Genomic DNA, 19,669 nt, shown 5'->3' on the forward strand with positions numbered 1-19,669 from the left:
GACCTCCTGAAGGAGATGGCATTTGAGCTGTGACTGGAAAGATGAATAGGGACAAAGGAGCCAAGTATGTGGATAACTGCAGAGGCAGAGGCTGGGGACCAGCCCTGCTCTGCCAGGGACAGACAAGATGCTCAGTCAGAAGTGCTGGAGCATAGGGGATGAGCGCGAAGAGGGGCAACTCCAGCCAGGTAAGGAACTTGTAGTGTACCAGATGGAGGAGGAGAAGGGGTGGGGGTGAGCTGGGATAGACAGTGACTTCCCAGTGGCACCAGATATCCATATTCCAGGACCACCACAGTAGAGACCCAGGGACAGTGTACTGTCCCGATTACTTTTCACTTGTTGCTAGGACAAAATACCAGACAACCAAAATTAAAGAAGGAAAATTTATTAGCTCACAGTTTGTGGCAGTTTCAATCCCATAACCTGCTGGGTCAAAGGTAGAGGGCACATGGCAGAGAGCAGCAATTCCTGATGGCAGAAGACAGCACAACAGCAAGAGCAGCAAGGGAGAAGCAGTGACAGAGAGCCAGCCTCTCATCCGCCCCAAGGTGGATGGAGCATTCACACCCGTAATTCCAGCAGCACTCATCCCCATATTCTCAGCATTGGACCATGAATCAATCACAAACTCTAGAAGTCCTAACCCTCGTGACTGCATGAGGCTTTGAGGGCACATCTAGATGCACCATAACATGTGCCTTCCACCAGAAGGAGTTCATTCTCACAGACCTGGAGGCTACACATCTGAACCTAAGGTGTTGACAGAACCCTGTTGCCTTTGAAAGCTGCAGTGTTATAACCTGCTTCTAGGTTATAACCTCTGGGTGTCCGTGTGCCCCAGGCCTCACTGTCTCGAGTCAGTGTCTGTCACACTGGCAAAAACTCTGTCTGTATGAGGTCACTTTCATCACTCGTGAGAAGCAGCTGCGCTGGCCCCAAAGAGGCCCAGTGGCCCAACTAATGCGGCAAGGGCAACCCGCCCCACCTCACGTGGCCTTGTCTTTCCCCATGTTCCCCTAGCAGGGACAGCAACCCTTTCTAGCTACCCCTGGAGGCTTCTGCCACACAGGCAGGTGGCGGCCCTGTGGGCGAGGCTGGCTGGTGGCAGCATCTGTTCTTCATGCATCTCTACAAACCTGCTTCCACGTTTAGGTTCCATCGTGGAGCACCATCACCTCATGCTTTGTTTTCCAGAAGGCCCCGTTGGCTTGGCACAGTCTAGGGACTAGGTGATCTGTGTCCATTTCAGCAGCAAAGAAACCTGAGCTTCAACCTGGCTGCTCCCTGTAGGTCAGGGCCTAGGATGCAGCCCATTATGCTCTGAGCTTCAGCTTCAGCTGGAAGACAAAGGTAGGAATGTGGCCCAGTGGTCCTCATTGTTGAGGACGGGTCAGATCACCTGTGGAGCTCTTCAAAACTCCAGCTGCTATGGCCCACCGTGGAGCTGCTCATTATGTAGGTGTGGGGGGAAATCCAAGACCACGGGTTTCTGCCAGGCTTCCTGACCTTGCTGCTGCTGAGGCCAGGGAACCACGCTGTGAGAATCATCGGCCACAGTCACTGGAGATTGCCGCCAGGTGTACTACTATGCTCCTGTGAAGTGCATTTCAATGTAATATGACTGGCTGGTGGGAATTGTCTCACCTTTGTTGACAAAAATTTGGATTCAGTATGGAAATATATTCTTCTCACCCTATTTATTCTTTTGGCTTTCCCTCTCCAGATTTAGAGACGCTGCCTAAATGGTTTTTTGTTGTTTCTTTCCTCTGTGTAGATCGTGCACTCTCCTCTAGCTTCTGGGTTCTACATACGAGGCCTCTGTAGAAGAGAGCTGGGTGTTGACCCCGAATCCACTGGGATCACCTCTTGGTGGCACTTGTTTAGAATGGAAAAGAGGTGCAATAAGTGGAATTAGAAACCTCAAAATAATAGCAAACGTTAAACTTCAAAATAGTGGCATACGTTCGACCCAAAACATGTACAGTATCATTAGTCATTAAGAAAATGCAACTCCTAAGTATACTTTCTCTCACCAATTAGAATAGTTGTCATAAAAAAAGAAACAATGCTAAGTGCTCAAATGGAGAAACTAAAACTCTCATACCCCACAGGCAGGAATATGAAGTGGTAGAGCAAATTCGGAGAGCAGTTTGGCAATTTCTCAAATTGTTAAACGAGAGATCCTATCACATAGAAGTTCCACTTTTAGGTATCCACCCAAGAGCAATGAAAATGTGTCTACATAAACATCTGTATGTGAATGGTCATAATACTATTGTTTGTACTAACCCAAAATGGAAACAAGTCCAATGTCTGTCCTCTAGTAAGTGGGTGAAACGTGCTATGTGCGTGTACCTGGGAATCACAGCAGCAATACATGTGCTAGCACAGATGGATCCCAGAATGATTTTGCTAAGTGAAGGAAGCAGATCCAGAAGCTGATGCGACAATCAGCCCCTTTGTGTGGGGGATACATTACCAGGACGCATTGGCAAGTGGATTCCTGAAACCACGCTGCACGCCGTACCCTATATACACTACACTTTTTCCTATAAATGCAGACCTGTACATTTTTTAGTAAAGTTTAAGTTCTATAGTGAGCACAGTTAGAGATTAGCAACAGCAATAATAAAATAGAACAATTCAAACAACATACTATAATAAAAGGTCTATCAATCTGATCTTTTAAAAAGGTCGGGTACCATATGATGTAGTTTTAGGGTGCTGGGCAGCGTCATGCAAACACAGGCACCACCATACTGATACCGGGAGAGTCAACCTGACAACCAACTAAGACTGCTGAGCAGATCATGAGGATATACAGTGTGAGTGCCCTGAGCGAAGAGCTGATTCACTTCTCGGGCAGGTAGAAACAGGATAGCACAAGATATAGCACTACGCACTAACACACAATCTAATGGGTATTTAGTACAGGGTCTACAGGGTCTCGCTATGTAGATTGGACTCAATGATTCTCACATTTTCAGCCTCCTAAGCGCTGGGATTACAAGTGCACACCACCATGCCCATTCTCAATCACCGTCTCGGTGCACCCCAGAGGCAGGGCCAGCACCGCATGCAGGGTATCTCCCCGGGCCATTGTTTTTTGTGGCATGTTCCATTTAGTATTTTTAGGCTATGGTTGACCATGGGTAACTGAAACTGCAGAGAATAAAACATCAGTTGAGAGGGACTATTGATTGATATGTGAGTTTACTTATGTGAAATAACTCCCCCCACCCCAAAACAGGCTATATCTGGCTAGGTGTAGAACTGAGAGTGACTTCAAATGGACGTGAGATTTCTTATCAGGATCATAGAAATAATCTAAAACTAGATTCTGCTGATGGTTGCCCGACTCATGTTTAAAATGGGTCAGTTTTATGGTATGAAAATTATATGAAGACAATACTAGACAGCAACTATAACAGTTGCTGAATTCCTATCACTTTGATTAGTGAAATTCTGTATCATTTCTAATGGTTTTTGTTTTGTTTTGTTATTATTTTTAGTATTCTCTTTTTTTAAAAAAAAGAAAATTATATACCCCAAAAAATGTTAAAAACACATTTAACCTGGCCTGCCATGCCAGCCAGCCCCCAGGGCGCACTGAGATGGTGACTGAGACTGACTGTGGTAGCACCCCCAGTAATCCCAGCGTTTGGGAGGCTGAAAACAGGAGAATCACTACAAATCCCATCTACATAGTGAGACCCTGTAGATCCTGTGCTAAATGCATTTTTTAAATTTTATTTATTTATTTATTTATTTATTTATTTATTTATTTTGGTGGAACTGGGGATTGAACTCAGGCCCTTGTGCTTGCCAGGGAAGCGCTTATTCTACTGGGCCACCTCCCTGGCCCAATACATTTATAAAAAAAAACAAAAACATTTTTAAAATAGGATGCAGTTAAATGTTAAAAATGGGGTTTCCTGGGCCTTCTGTGAAGGTATATTGCTGACAGTACTTCTGAAATGTACACAAAATTCCAGGCCACTGCCTTGGGATAGAAGCCTAGTTATCCAGTCAGGAAGAGCCAGGAAGTGGCTGCCAGCGCAGCAGTGGTGCTCAAATCCAGCACACACGTCCATCTCTCGTCCTGGGTACCGAGCACTGGGGAGCATGCCCTCCATGCCCTATCAGCCAATCCTTTGTTTAACCCAGCACTGTTCTGGGTGCTGGCAATCCTGTGTGAACAGGAAAATCTGCTCCTTTTGTGCAACTTACATATATCCTAAGAAGAAAGAAAAGCAATAAACATCACCAAAACCAATAATTAAGATTACTTTAGTAATACATGAGTTAAAAGAAAAACCAAGCCAGGATAAGGGGAAGGAGTGATGGGAGATAGGAAAGGTTTATGGTTATGGTTTTGACTGGTTATGATTATGGCTTAGATTGAGAGGTGGAGGGCAGCCAAGCTGGCAGGTAAGTAAGTTGGGGACACACCTGAAGGTGTGAAAGAGGAAATGTCATACATGCATCAGGAAGAGAGGCTTGGTGTAGCAATCAGCCAATATAATTCTCTAGGGAGGGATGAGATGGGCACTGCAGCTCTCGGGGCCATGCTGTAGGGTTTGACTTAGAGTGTGTTCCTTGTTCCTGGTACAACAAAAGGCCACTGGAAGATTTAGGCTGGTAAGTGGAGTGACCTGATTTACATATTAAAGACTCCAGTCCTGGGAGACACAGATATGGGAGTGGGTGACAGTAGAAAGGTTAATGGCTCAGTATGCTGTAAGGGCCAGGAACAAGGAGCAGTGGGCGTGGCTTAGGGGAGGGTGGTTGCATCGGGCTAATGAGAAGGTAGGCAGGCTGTGTGGGTCAGAGGATGCATCTAATCATACTGCATGAATTGTAGGGCGTAGAGGGACCAAGACTGAGCCTCCGGTATCCCTGAATGGCACCAGTAATGAGATGACAAACCTCTCCACTGAGATGACCTTCGCTATGCGCAGGATACAGATGAAAATGTGGATTCACAGTGCTACATGGCTTTGTCCCCCAATTGCCCCCCTGAGGTGTAGAAGAGGCAAGTTCAAAGCCAATAACAAGTCCTTACTTTACAAACAGCTCAGTACTCACTAGTGCACCTGGTGGAGGCGTTTAGCCTAGCTAACTAGCAGGGGGGCAGAAGTCAGTCAAGGCAGTTGTCATGGTCTGTGTCTAGATGTCCCCATGAAGCTTCATGCACTCATAGGTGATTGAGGACGATTGGATCTTGAGGGCATGATACCTCAGTGCATTCCTCCATCATGAGTTTATAGCTAAGTGTAATTTGAAGGTGGAGCCAGGTGGAGGGTCACTGGGGTGTGGGCTGTAGGGTCCAGTGCCCTCCTCCCCTCTTGATCCCTTTCTGCTTCCCATAAGCATTCCATGAGCTGCTTCTCTGCTATGTTCCTCTGCCACACTAACCTGTCTTGCAGCCAGCAAGGACTGAAAACCTTCGCCAACTGTGAGCCTTCTTACATTGTGGTTATTAGATATTGTGTCCCAGAAATAAAAGCAACAGTGGTATTGGGTGGAAAAAGGGAGACTCATTGGCCCTAAAAGCTGGTGGACACATCTGTCACTTAATAAAAGGGAAGGGAGCTTCTTGGAAAAGTAACATTTTTACAGTGAATCACATTAGGTAATCGGCACGGCTTACAATCAAGTGTCAGCCTGAACTGAGATTGACAGCTAATAAGAGCCTAGTAATTACAGGAAAACATCAGATTGGAAAATGCAGAGATTCTCAAAACACCTGAAGCAGTTTAATCTTATGTTTGCTCCAAACCAACAGGCAGTTCCCAGAGCAAGACCAGTCTCATTACCGCGCTAATGGGCATTATGCTCTGAGGTACATTTCCTTCTGCCAAATAAATCAGAATTTTAAGAAGTGAAGCCTGGTACCGCCAGGCTGCAAATGTTTGCAAGGACATCACTGGGCGTTTTAGGTGTCAAGTTTAATTTGACTTGGCCTAGTCTGTTCTCTTAAGAAAGGCTCCCGAGGCCTCCGCCGGGTCACGCAGAGAATTCCATGTGCTCTTGCTCCTCAGGCTGTGACAGAAATCAGACCTGGTTTCCTGAGTGTGCTGCCCCAACAGGAATTGCTCCTGTCACCACAGCCCGAAGGGGTTAGTGGTGATGAAAGCTGTGCTCTCCCTGAGCTTGGGGATTTGTTGGTTGGTCTGTCTCTCTTTGGAAAAAAAAAAAAAAAAAAAATAGGGAGAGGAAGGATGGAGGAAGGGGGGAGGGTGAAGCGAATCATTCACATGTTCTAAAATACTGTAAAATATTCATGAGCCACTACTGTCCTAGGTTCTGGGGTGAAGACAAATGCTTACAAACTGTAGCAGTGAGAAGGGGCCAACAAAACTGATAGTGTGTGTGTGTGTGTGTGTGTGTGCGCGCGCGCCTGCCCATGTGTCCGCATGTCCCCGCCCCTGTGTGGCTGGCTGTCTCCCTGCCTGCTTGTGGGGGCTGCACTGTGGCTCTGAGCCTCAGGGGCAGGCACGGAGGGTAGCTCCTCCGTGTGCGGGGGATTTTCCTGCGCATTTTTCACCTCACAACAGCTCTAATGACCTTGGCATCAAGCACTTGCTGGGGATTAATAACTCGCTGGGCTTAATGGCCCTTACTGTGTCCTGGGCCATTTTCCCAGCCAGCTATTAATTCCAGGCAATGCCCTGGCCTCTGGCTGGTACGGCTCCGCTGGCCGAAAGGTCGCCCTGAAGCAAACGGGCACAGCCTCCTTCTGCAGGACAGAGGCCTGCATGGTTCCTTCCTCCCAAAGGCGTCGACACCCAGGGCGGGGCTTCTAGACAAATTATTTCGACTTTGATTGTCTTCAGGTCTTCATTTTCTCAGAAGACATAAAAAGCAAGAGACTAGCTCTGATTCACCTACCCCTGTACTACTGTCCATCCCTCTGTACACCATTAATTGAAGGCTTTTTATAGGGCAGGATGGAGGAAAGATTACTGAAACTGGTCCACTAGGACATTTTCTACCAAAGGAAGATACTGCTCAGTTAGTGTGACTTCAGGGAAAATGTCCCAAAGAATCTGGGAGGCCAAAAGCTATGAGGAGGAAGGCAGAGAGGAGAAGAGGTCTTGCTAGGTAGAGACCTCTAGGAGCTTTCTCCTCTCCAGGGTCCTCCTCAGCACCACAGGGGTGGAGGGACAGAGGGGCAGAGCCACAGGTTAAATTCCCCACCCTCTGCCTAGTGAATGCTCAACCCAGTGTCCTTGTGCTTAAGGAAACAACATGCAAATACTGCATCAAGAATCTTAGCCCACAAGGCATGGACATTTCCACTCCTCTCATGATGCCAAGGAGTCTAATAGCACTGAGGGGTAGAGGAACAAGCAGGCTTGGGTGACTATAACATAGCCTCAGAAATAGGGTCACCCAAAGGGTATGAATTTTAGTCACCTTGCTTCCAAGACATTATTGGTTCCTCTGATTTTACAAAAGGACCTTATGTCTTTCTTTGGAAGTGGTTCTGCCTTTGGTACATGCTCTTCTCAGCTGCTGGAAAAGTAATACTGTGGGACTGCTATTGGGCCAGATATTGTCACCTTCCTGGGCTCCACTTACCAAAAGGATTTGAGGTGGAATCTGCATGGTTCAAAGAGTAGATGTCAGTGGCTGAGATAACTGAAAGCATTGAGCTCCAGGACGGGGTACTGGGTTGACCCCAGGATGTTCTGAGGTGACCAGTGATCCCAGAGGGCCAGTGTGGCATGGTCATTGGGGAACTTTGCACTTCCCTGGAAGACTGTCTTCCAGGAAACAGGGGGAGAACCAGGTTCTTGAGCTGTGTTTCTCCCACCAGCCAGCCTGCCCCATGAGAATCCCGGCATGACAATTCACTGCAGGGAGAGAGCTGCTCCTGGGACCCTTCCATACACTGTTTCTCCAGTAACATCAAGTACCATGTCTGGAAATGATAAATCAAACTGGAAAAGTCTGGGTAATTCTAGGTGACTGTAATGCAAAAACCAGGTTTCTATGGCCTTAGGTCCTAGGATGAACTTACAGAGTAGACTTTTAAAGAAAATGTACTGTTTTATATAGAACCTCAGGGATGAATTAAATGTTCAGGAATGATCTTTTGAATGAATGAATGAATCAATCAATCAATCAATCAATCAATTAATCAGTGTCATCTCCCCATAAGTATCTAGTTTGAAACTAGTAAAATATATTACACAGGTAACAAAGTTAATTACCTCATTTATGAAAAACTCAGCTTTCAATTCCTTATCCTCTGATCCTAATCATTATTACATGACATGTTCTATGTAGGTGCTTCTCAGCACTTTTGTGGAAATATTTTAATGGGCTTCTCTGTTAGTAATGATAATGTGGCCAACCATTCTGGCTTGACTGGGGCTAAGGAGTTTCCAGGATGTAGGACTTTCAATACCAAAACCAAGAGCACCTCCATAATCCAGGTTGAGTGGTCACCTTAAGTGCTAGAGGTGGTCCTGTGGATCTGCCACCCTCCACCCTAAACCCGCTATCAATGTTTGCAGTCAGGTTTTGGCCTCTACTGCCTTCTTTCAGCTGCAGTTAGTTTCTATCATCTCTTTTCAGTGGAGACTATGTTGATCAAAGTCATAAAATCCAAAGAACACTTTCCAATTCTCATCGTGATGCAACACCACAAGCACCCCATTTATTGCTTTTCACAGCATAATTCCTTTCTAGTTGTCCTCTCATCTTTCTCTTCTGGACAGAGTCAAGTGTCCTCTTATCTTTGGTCCTATGTCCCAAAATGCCTAATTACTTACTGCACTTACTGTGTGGCCCTCAATTGTTGGTCTGGGAGCATCTTCAGTGTGGACTTGTGCTCCTGGAGAAGGAATTGTCTCCCTGATCTTTTCTCTTTAGCACATGAAGGAACTTTATCACTGACTTAAACTTCCTCTTCTTATGCATGAGGCATGCCAGGAGGATGAGGGGAAGGAAAGTATTTCCTCTATCTTTTGGCCACTGAAATTGTCTCTCGCTCAGGGGTTCACCCAGGGGATTCAGAAGGACTTTTTCTGGTTTCTAGCAGTATCCAGTGGGGTGGGGTGGGGATAGGGGCCACTTTCTTGGGATCTGGAGAGTGGCTCTTCCTGAGGAGAAAGGGCAGGTCTCAGCCATGTTTCACCAGCATGGACTGATGAAGGTTCCAGTTGGATGAGTGTGCTGTGAATGAAACTCTAAGGCATGGGAGAATTGGACAGAAGACCTCTGTCCCTACTGCACCCTGCCAGTGGGTTCCTGGGAGGGGTAAGAGGGTGTGCATGAGCTAGGCAGCCCTCCCACAGCACTGCAGGACCACGCTGACACCACAGTATATCCCACCTGCTTGAGCCACATGGCATGGGCTCAAGTCCCAGCTCTCCTACTTCCTCAGTGCATGGCCTTGAGCAAATTGCTTCACTTCTATAGCTGTCAGTATTCTAGCTTGCAAAGTGGGGTGATACTGTAATATCTGCCTGAAGGGATTATTTGAAAAATTAATGCAGTGATGTACAAAGCTCAGAGAGGACCTGGTGCATGGGGCACTCGGGAAATGTTGGCATGTCCTTTCTGCTACACACCCAGCCCTGCTGTGCTCAAAACAGCTTTCACCACTCAGTGCCCTCCTTCCCCGACCTACCATCCCTCACTAAAGTGCAAATTTCCAAGCCTTCCATTCTCCCGTGTCTGCATCCTGACCGCTAGCACAGTGCCCATCCCTAAGATTCATTAGATATAATGGGAATGGCAAAACTTTATTTCACAAGCTTACAAAGCTCATGTGTTCAGTCTGCATAGTGAGCACTTTCAATGGGTTCCACACTAATCTGCAGTCCTCAAAGCACCTGTCAGACACTGAGTGATTGCCAGGACAGGGCCCAGCTAAGGATGGGGTTCAGCCACATGCAGTTGCTATGTTTATAGGTCAAACAGACAACTTCAAGTGACTTCTCCGTGGGGCCGGGGAGATAGCTCAGTAGAATAAGCACTTGCCTGGGAAGCGCAAGGGCCTGAATTCAATCCTTGGTTCTAGGAGGGAAAAAAAAAAAAAAGTGATTTCTCCTTGATATGATTTGAATCTTAATTTTGCTCATTCTACCAAGGTAGAATAGGCTGTTCTTCCTCAGTTAGAGATAAAGAAACTCAGGAGTGTGAAGGTTAGCAACTTCCTAAGTTTCCACAGCTGTTGGCAGGCATAGAGATGAGGCCCTGAGCCCATGGTCCTTGGCACCATGCAGTGAGGAAAAGTGACTGCACTCAGGTGTCCCTGAAGAACCCAGGCCCAGCAAGCTCACAGAGGAGATACCAGACTGAAGACCAGTGCCGACGAGATGGGCCTTCCTGAGGCCACACAGGGTCCCAGGGTGAGCTGTTCTGAGCTAACAGAGAGGAAGGGCCGAGGCTCTGGGGAAATCGGCAGGGCAGCTTTCCTTCCAAATGTCTTGCCTGTCATTTTCTCTTGTACCAGTTGGCCTTGCCTGTGAGCTCTAACTGCATTACCTTCTAGCAATCACCAAGAGGTATTTCTCATCCAACAGGAACAGGAGAATGTACTGTTTGTCAGAACATAGGTGTTCAGAAAGCAAAGCTTTGGCTCGATGTTGAACTGAGCCCTGCTGGTGGCATTGTCCCTGATGCGTCCCCATGGCCAGGGCTCCCCTGGGCCCTGGAGAGAAGGACCAGGCTGTGCAATTCCTGGATGAGCTCCATGGCTCTGAAATTGCAGCTTCCTTCACACTTATGAACATGGACCAAAGCAGTCTCTGTCTCTGCCTTTAAACTGGGACAAATAATCCTGATTCTTATTTCAAAATTATGGCACTGATAGGGTTACAATCTGCAAGCCACTTCTGGTCTGATTCTGTGTTTATTTGGGGGTAAACATCTGTGCAGCATTCAGGAATATTAAATAAATGCTTACCTTGTGGGGTGAGCTAACAGTGTCCAAACAACCAGAGTCTGGCAATTTGCAGAGCCGTCCTGGCTTCCATGTGGGGAACTCTGGATGCGGGAAATCCTAGCTTTGAGAGTAAGACTTCTTACCCCACAGGCCTGCGTCCTTGAGCAGCTTTCTTTCCGCTCAAGCTCTGGCATCTTTGTATGTACAATGAGCGTGATGCTGGCTCATGCATCAACATGGCCATTTCTGCCCCATGAAGACCCAAACCATTGTCTAGCAATCAATCCTAGCTCTCTGTCCCTCTAGCCCAATGTTTCCTGTCACCAATTTACAACAGAAATTAGGGGTCTATGAAGTTTTAGCAGCCTGAGTGAGACAAAAAGAGGGATGCTTTTATCCTAAGGCCGGAAGTAGCCTCCTGGGGCCAGAAGTAGCCTCCTGAGGCCAGGGGAGCAGAAAGTCCTTTGTGCCTGACCCTGTCCTTCTCCTCCCCGTGCTTTCCAGCCCCTGAAAATGCACTGCAGGGACTGTGCCTTGGTGACCAGCTCGGGACACCTGCTGCGCAGTGGGCAAGGCCCGCAGATCGACCACACTGAGTGTGTCATCCGCATGAACGACGCCCCCACCCGCAGCTACGGCCACGACGTGGGCAACCGCACCAGCCTGAGGGTCATCGCGCACTCCAGCATCCAGCGCATCCTGCGCAACCGCCACGACCTGCTCAACGTGAGCCAGGGCACCGTGTTCATCTTCTGGGGCCCCAGCAGCTATATGCGGCGGGATGGCAAGGGCCAGGTCTACAACAACCTGCAGCTGCTGAGCCAGGTGCTGCCGCGGCTGAAGGCCTTCATGATCACGCGCCACAAGATGCTGCAGTTCGACGAACTCTTCAAGCAGGAGACTGGCAAAGACAGGTGCAGGGTGTGCGCGGGCTCAGCTGACCACGGACAGCAAGGCACTGGGAGGGTCCCTTCATGGAGTGCCCACTGCCAGTGCCTGTGAATAGAGCTCCCGCAGGGTCCTTGGAGCACATCTCTATTTCTGAGAAAAGGCTACGCAGTTGCTGGCCTACACTAGTAAATGGTGCGATATAAGAGATGTGATTGAACTATATGGTGGATATTTAAATTATTGCAAGTTTAGTAGAGTAAAAGACACATCACCTTTAGGCCCCCTCAGAATCCTCCTAGCTTTGAACACACTGGCCCTGCGCTTCTTCCCACTTTCTAAAGCAGCTCTGGAACTCGGCTCCTGTGTGCCTGAGTTGCACTGTTGTAGCCCCATCAGTGTCCTGAGTTGGTTCACAGTGTTTCCGTTTCTTGGTCCTTTTGACTTTGAGCCCAGAGTTGCAGGCAGCAGACCTCGTGAGTGATGGGGGAGGACACCATTGATCTGCTTGGGCTGTGTAGGAGCCCACCTTTCCATTGGCTGGCGCTCTGCAGCAGCGGTCACTGTGTTTTTGCTCACACCTTGTAAAGATTGTTAGAAAGCAGACATGCTTCAGAAAGGTGCAAGAATGAGAGGAGGAGTGTGTTACAAGCAAAGGGAGCTTCTGAGGGAGTTCATGACTAGATGCCTTTTACTACAGTAATTTTTTCTTAAATGTAAATATTCGCCATACATTTTGACTGCACCTCCCTCATAGCCTTAGTGCGTATCATTTTCCTTTGTGAAGACTTGCTGAAAAGGAGCAGGTGGGCTCAGTTTTCCCTTCAGACAGCAAACATTCATTCATTCTCTTACTCATGGAGTAAGTACTTGCTCCTTGCCCAGCACTGGGCTTGCTGGCGGGGACATAGGCAGCACTTAGTCCCTGCCCTCGAGAACACCGTCTTGCTCATTCACCCCGCCGGAGCCAGCGTGTGGAGGATCATGGGAGGGAATGGAAACTGTAGGGCCCCATGTAGGGCAGGAGACTTGCCATGGTCTCAGGCAGTGGCTCCCAAAGTGTCCATTAAAACAGAGACGCCAATGTAAAGAGGTGTGGGCGGTTGCTCTTCTAGGGTAGGGGAGAGAATGGAGTCGAATGGAAGAGAAGGCGTGGTACCAGCATCCACACCAACCAGCAGGCTAGGCGGAGGATTGCTCCAACACTTTTATTTGAGATGACAACAGATAAGGAGCTAGAGTGATAAAAAGTGATCACAAATCAGGAGTGATAGTTTTATAACCCTAGGCCCACAGTAAAAACTACTGACTCTCAGAAAATAAAATGAAAAACATACATATATGTGTATGTATGTATATACTTTCAGTAGCAATATAAAATGTATTTCTTACTATAAATTGAAAATTTTTGAAAGTTACTGGTGGAGGGACTGGAGAAATAGCTCAGCAGTCTAAGTGCCTGCCTGGCAAGCACAGATCTGAGTTCAATCCCTGGTACCACATGCTGTGCCAGCCTCAGAACCTGGCATGGTAGCACACACCTATAATCCCAGTGCTGAGGCAGCTGAGACAGGAGGAGCACTATGAGTGTGAACTGCATTGCGAGACCTTGTATCAAATTAATTAATTAATTATTATTTAAAAAGGAAAGTTACTGGCTTTGTAAGGAAAGGGCTTTGTCAGAAAGATAAACTGAGGCAGGGAGCCAGGCCCATGAGTTTCCAAGCAAGGAAGGTGCTCTTCTGGGCCATAGGAATCAGGTGTGGGACACACGCAGTACCTGGAGCAGAGCCACCGGGCTGCACCCAGGGAGAAGGGGTCACTGGTGCGGGGTGCGGTCAGAAGGTCCCGAGTCAGCCGGAGCCCAGGGGAAGGAAGCATGGAGGTGTGCAGGGCAGCAGGCAGTGGGTGCGAACACCACTCCCAGCTGGCGCTCGCGGTGCAGCACCCTCCCCGGGTGTAGACTCAGGCTGGCTTCTAACTTTCCAGGGCTTCAGTGGCCTTCCACGTGGACAGGGGACAGTGAGTGCCAACCACTGGGCTGCCCTAACAGTTAAATGTCCTTCATGCTGAAGCATGCGCCTTCATAACCACTATGCCTTCAGCGATGCAGTTTACCATTTTAGGCCCCGTCATGGAGCCAACTTATTCTTAAAATTAAAGAGGTCTGATAGGAAAGACAAAGAACATAAAATCCCGTGTCCGTTATGTGGCTGGCATGGGTACTTGTTATTAGAAAATGGTCATAAAGCACGGCCAGAGCCCAGAGTCCCACAATGTTGTGTGTGTGGAAGAACTGTCTTCCATAATTCGTATGTGTGTGTGATACACCATTACATTCTTTTAGGGAACACGGACACACACGTACAGCATCTGGATCGCTTTTATCCCCTTTTCTCTGCCACCACCCTCCATCTTCTTTCCATCTCTAAAAAGTCCATCTCCCTGTTTCTGGCCATCTCTCCTTTGTTTTCCTCTTTAAACTATTTATATCTTAGATTTTTCATATAGGAGAATCCATGTGATATTCACCCCTCTGCATCTGATGTATTTCACGTAGCATTATGATCTCACTGATTCATCCATTTTTCTACAAATGACTCAAGTATAAGCATAGACTTCTTCCTGGCTGAGTAGTGCTCCGTGGTGTGCATAGATCACATTTTCTCTGTCCATTCATCTCTTTCTGGACATAGAAGCTGCCTCCACAGTTTAGCTAATGTGCAGTGTGCTGCTGGAAGGCGGGTGTGTGTGGATCACTGTCCTGTGACGGCCTCCATTGTTGTGGGAATACAAACTATTGCAATTATTTTAGAAACCAATATGGATATTCTCAAAAGACTAAAAGTAGAAATTCTATTTTGCCCGGTTATACCTCTCCTGGGAAGAACTGTCTTTTTTAAATCCTGGCTACCTTTTCACTGGGGACTGGCTCCAACAGATGGGGCTTCAGGTTTGGAGGAGGAAGGGGTGGTGCCGCTGCCATTGGCCCCAAGGGCCCTTCACTGAGCCCCAACAGATGCAGGTCAGTGTGGCATCAAGATTCTTGACCTTCACCAGCTGTCCAGCCCCCAGCTGCGTGCTGCCCTTCACCTGCTGGTAAGAGAGATGGCCCTCACTCCCTGGAGCTCTGTAGCCAGGAAAGTACCTTACAAGGGATGCAGAAGGAGAAGGCTTTGTACAGTTTAATGTCACTGCTTGGAAATTTCAAGATAAGTAGAAACAATCTCTTCTATTTAAAAAATACCCTTTTGTGTAATACCGTTTTTGGTTAAACTTAAGAATTCCTGGACCTCTGGTGAAAGGTAACCACACCTCTCTCCAGATCTGCTGAATACAACAGGTTAGTGGGTGACATGGGACAAAGTCATCCCACCCTTTAGCCACGTAGCATCTTTAAGAAATGGTTTCACACCAAGACACCCCCCATCACTAAACTGTGGTCAGTGAAACCACTCCCTGTGTTGACCTCACTGGCATCCCAGCTCAAAGAAGAGCACCATGGCCTTGTGGTGGACTCTTGGGCCTCTCTTTGCAGGCACCCATGTTCTGGGGCCATTCAGCCCCCACACAGGGGACTCACACCCAGAAGATCTCAGTGCCAAAGTCCTTTAACCTGGCTAGCATCTTTATGCCTCCAAATCTTTTGAACTCACAATGATCCTCCTCCCTCTGCCTCCCAAGTGCTAGACACAGGCGTGCACCACCATGCCCAGCGAAACTCGGTATTCTTCTGTGTCTATCTTTTTAACCTGAAGCTTGCTCCAAGCTAAAAGAACAAGAAGCCAAAAACAACCCCTTCGGAACACAACCATTTCTGTCATTTGAAACGCAACATTTTCAGGGTGCAGCAATATTTCCTCACTGCTTGCATGTCTTGAAACCCAAACAGTAGCATTCACTGAAGATGCATGAAGAGTGGAATATCTAATTTTCAGATCTCATGATTGGAACATTCATTTCAGGCTGATATTTTGAAGAATTGGGGAACTCAATAAATTTTGATTTATAGAAGTTTCACTGTACTTAAAAGTGAGGGGAAAATGGTTCGGGAACAATCTGTAATTAAAAAGCATGACAAATGACAGAGATGGCCAAGTGGTATTCTTTGATATTAGAAAGGAACTGTACTTGAAAATAACTTTATAATTGAATAAGGGTACATTAGGAAAATATGATTCAGAACCAATATTATAGTAATTAGATAAAGGAAGCATAAATGAAATAACTGCAGGAAGAATATTTCCATAGAGATTATAAATGAGATCCTGGTAGAGCAGAAAGGCCTTTAATTGTAATTTAGTGCACACTATAGAATTATCAGCTCAGTGTGTTACTTCATCGTATAAAAGAATATCTGATAATTTTCCCTAATAAGCACATGACAGCTCTTCATATTCTTTCATTACAGCTGATTAAGTGTAAAAACAGTAGATATTCCTTTGTTGGAAAAAAGGAGTTCAAGTCTCTTTAGAAAGACAGTACAAAGGAGTTGTATTTTCTACAGCTTGTGGTTCCGGAAGGCTATTATTTAGGAAGTCTTGGGAATTTTAAGTGGGTCTTTAAAGAAGTCTTCACTCGAGTTTCTTTAGTCCTCCACTTTGTATTCTCCCCCATTTTTACCAGCAAAGCTTTTTTATGTGGAGCCACAGCCTCCTGTATTTCAGGCTGTGGCTGGTGTTCTGTGCTGCATCCTATGTAAGAGTCCAAATTCGGGAGAGGCTCTGGCCCTGAGTGAAATTCCTGTTTGGGTTTCCAGCAGCTCTAAAAGCATAGGAGGTGTAGGTGTGATTCCCAGGTGAGGACCCTGGGGACAGAGGTGAGCACCATACCCATCCTGGGCTCCTTAGGTCAAGAGTAAGTAGCCTATGTCTTGTCACAGCACAGGGGGGAGGACAGGCTCTTCCCTCTGGCTCCAAGGTCTTAGGAATACCCAGCCCCACGGGCTGGAGAGGAGACCCCCAATGCCTGTGGAAGCTGGAGGCGCCTGAATTTTATGCTCACTGCCCTGGCTGTTGGTGGTGGGTCTCACATAAGATGCCACTGTGGGAAGGAGTCTCTTCTTAGGTACTTTAAAAAAAAAACAGCAATAGAGATGGGTAAATTAGTGACTTGTTTGCTCAACCTAGCAGTTCAGAGAGGAGGAAGGAGCTCAATGGTCTACATAGCACACGGGATGCTTTTCCTGGGTGTTCTCTCATTGAATTCTCAAATCAAAGGATGGCTTCCCTGTGTGCTTCACAGGTGGGCAGTCCAGGACCAGAAAGCAGCAGTACTGGCCTCGGTCATCCTGTGTGGACGATATAGGCAGAGGAGAGTTAAGCCAGGGGCATCCCACTTGGGAGGCTGCTAAATGTGCTTATGGGGTATGACTGGCTCTGGGTGGAATGAAACGGAGGCAAAATTTGAGCAGGAGGCTTAAAAGCTAGAAAGTTGGAGCCAGGGCATTGGGATGACTAAATCTTCCATGGCTGTCAGGTATTTGACAAAACAAAGGATTCTTTAAGAAGATGTCTTTTATTTTGTCCTTATATGAAATGGAAATAATGCATGCTGCTTCCCAAAGTCTCCATCGTCCTCAGGGCAGGTGATCCACAGGGGAGGCAGCAAGCCCTGCAGCAGCTCCGCTGTGTGCAGCACTCATGGTTCTGGGCTGCAGCTGGGTGAAGTCAGAGGTCTGACCTTGGGGATAAGGTATTTGAAACTGGCTAATGAGGCATGCCAGGGGCACTGGCAGAAAGGAGGAGCAGCAGCCCCCGGAGAATTGAAATTAATATCCATAGCAGCGTGGCCGGTAGACCAACAAGTCATTCTCTCAGGGTCAAACTAAACCTGGATGCTGTCCCCCCATTAGCCTTGGGCTTGGCACATTGTTGAGCTCAAGACAGAAAAATCCAAAAGGGCAAATAAATGAATAATGGGATGGACAGATTCATGCCCTAAATTTGTCCATTTTGGGCTTCTAGTAATAACTTTCAGGGGCCCCGCGATGTTCTGAGGGAAAATAAAGCAAAGAGTTAAATATGAGCATTTCCATAGTCTGTTCATCTGGTGACTAGTGCCTTCCCCAGGAATGTATTTCCCCAAAGGAAATATGTTCAGTCAAGATGCTGGTGTTGGTCTGTTGAAGTCAAGCTTTGACTTTAAGATTGATCAATCAATTAATTGATCAATAGACTAGATAGATAGATAGATGATAGGTACTTTGATTGATAAGTAGATGATAGATGATAGGTAGATGATAGATCTGCATGTTTAATATGTTTAAATTATTAAGTGATTTATTATCTAGATGGGGTAGAACGAGAATTTCTAATCAGCCAAGTATTCTAGAATTATCACATTTTGTTTGTCCTCATACAAGAAATTGAGCTGTAACAGTACACACTTAAGTGTTGTGATGTCAGTCATCTCCTTGGTGATGGAGAAGTCCCGTGAGCATCCCCTCGCCTCAGGTCCACCACAATAAATCTTGTGTGTTGGTTCTAGTGGAGCCGTGTGTTATGGTGAGACTGGTGTGAGAGTTTGATGGAGTAAGGACCCAGGTACCAACCATGTGGAGGGAGAGAGGGGACGTGTGTGTCTGCAGGTGGACTCCAGAAGGGATTTCAGAAGGTCATGGGTGTAATTGAGACTTCACCTCCTTCCAGGAAGATCTCCAATACGTGGCTAAGCACCGGCTGGTTCACCATGACGATCGCACTGGAGCTGTGTGACAGGATCAATGTGTATGGCATGGTGCCCCCGGACTTCTGCAGGTAGGATCATCTGCTGGTGTCACTCATCAGCGGTCTTGTCGGGGCCTTGTAGTCTCCTTCTGAGTATCAACCACAAAACATGTCTGACTGTCTTCTTGAAGCAATTAATTAGCATGTCCAAGTTCTGGCTCTGGAAACAACAAACAACATTTAATTATGTGATATAAAGTATTGAAAGTTTTTGTTTGTACTCCTAGAGAATTAATTCATCGTATGTGCTTCATTCATCCTCTGAATATTTATCCGCCAAGAGCAATGCAATAATTGGCATAATATTAACAGTGAACAAGCATTAAGAAATATTAGTTTTATTCTCATTTGAAAGGAATGTGCTGATTTTTTAATGAATTAAAGAGGGCATTTCCTTTGACGGTAAAGCCTAGTTTCTAAAATTAATCTCCAAGCCTCTTGTCTTGCACATTAGGAGCCTGTGTTTGCACTGCCGAGGCCTACAGCTCAGGCAGTCATCAGGCCTCACTGCTGCAGAGGCCGCGCACACATGCCCCTGCTCCTGCTGTGCCCGGCAGGGTACAGTAAGGACGAGGACAGGCACAGAGCAGCCTGTGGGCCTGATGGCTAGAAGCCCATTGGAGGACTCGTGTATAAATCAAGCACTGAGGCAGGTAAACCCAGAAAGTGTCTTGGGTTTCAGGAACACTCAGCAAATGGTCACACTGGGGCAGAGAGCAATTGTTAACTTGCTGGTTGAAATTTAACTGTGTATGCAGATGCCTGTAGTCCTAGTACCCTGGGAGGAGGCAGCAGGAAGATCACAAATTCAAGCCCAGTCTGGGCAACTTAACAAATAGACAAGAGCGTGTAGCTCACTGTGAAGGCCCTGGGTATAATCCACAGGATCTCAAAATAAATGCTTTTAAACCTTTTCTGGCCTAAAACCATAGTGTGTTTTAAACTTAACAGTTCAGAGGTCTTAAGTCATAAATCAGAAGCTATAGTTTCAATGTTTAAAGCATGGATAAGAAGGGGCACTTACTCATGCAGGTCTTAGGCTGCTTTCTGTTGCTATGACTGAACACCATAGACTGACTCCATCACTTATGAAGAACAAAGGTTTACAGACACCCCTGAGATAAGTGAAAATCAGCTAAGCAGT

At 46.8% G+C, this 19,669-nt stretch overlaps 1 protein-coding gene across 1 annotated transcript in view; it reads left to right on the forward strand.

Moving 5' to 3' along the window:
• The window catches only part of St6galnac5 (ST6 N-acetylgalactosaminide alpha-2,6-sialyltransferase 5), a 188,551-nt gene that overhangs the window by 157,499 nt on the left and 11,383 nt on the right, over positions 1-19,669 (forward strand). The window contains exons 3-4 of the mRNA XM_004643162.2: positions 11,414-11,823; positions 18,448-18,555. Coding sequence (XP_004643219.1) covers positions 11,414-11,823; positions 18,448-18,555 — 518 coding nt within the window. The remainder of the gene's footprint in view (positions 1-11,413; positions 11,824-18,447; positions 18,556-19,669) is intronic.

Source organism: Octodon degus, unplaced genomic scaffold, assembly GCF_000260255.1.
Source record: "Octodon degus isolate 3935 unplaced genomic scaffold, OctDeg1.0 scaffold00167, whole genome shotgun sequence".
NCBI lineage: Eukaryota > Metazoa > Chordata > Mammalia > Rodentia > Octodontidae > Octodon > Octodon degus.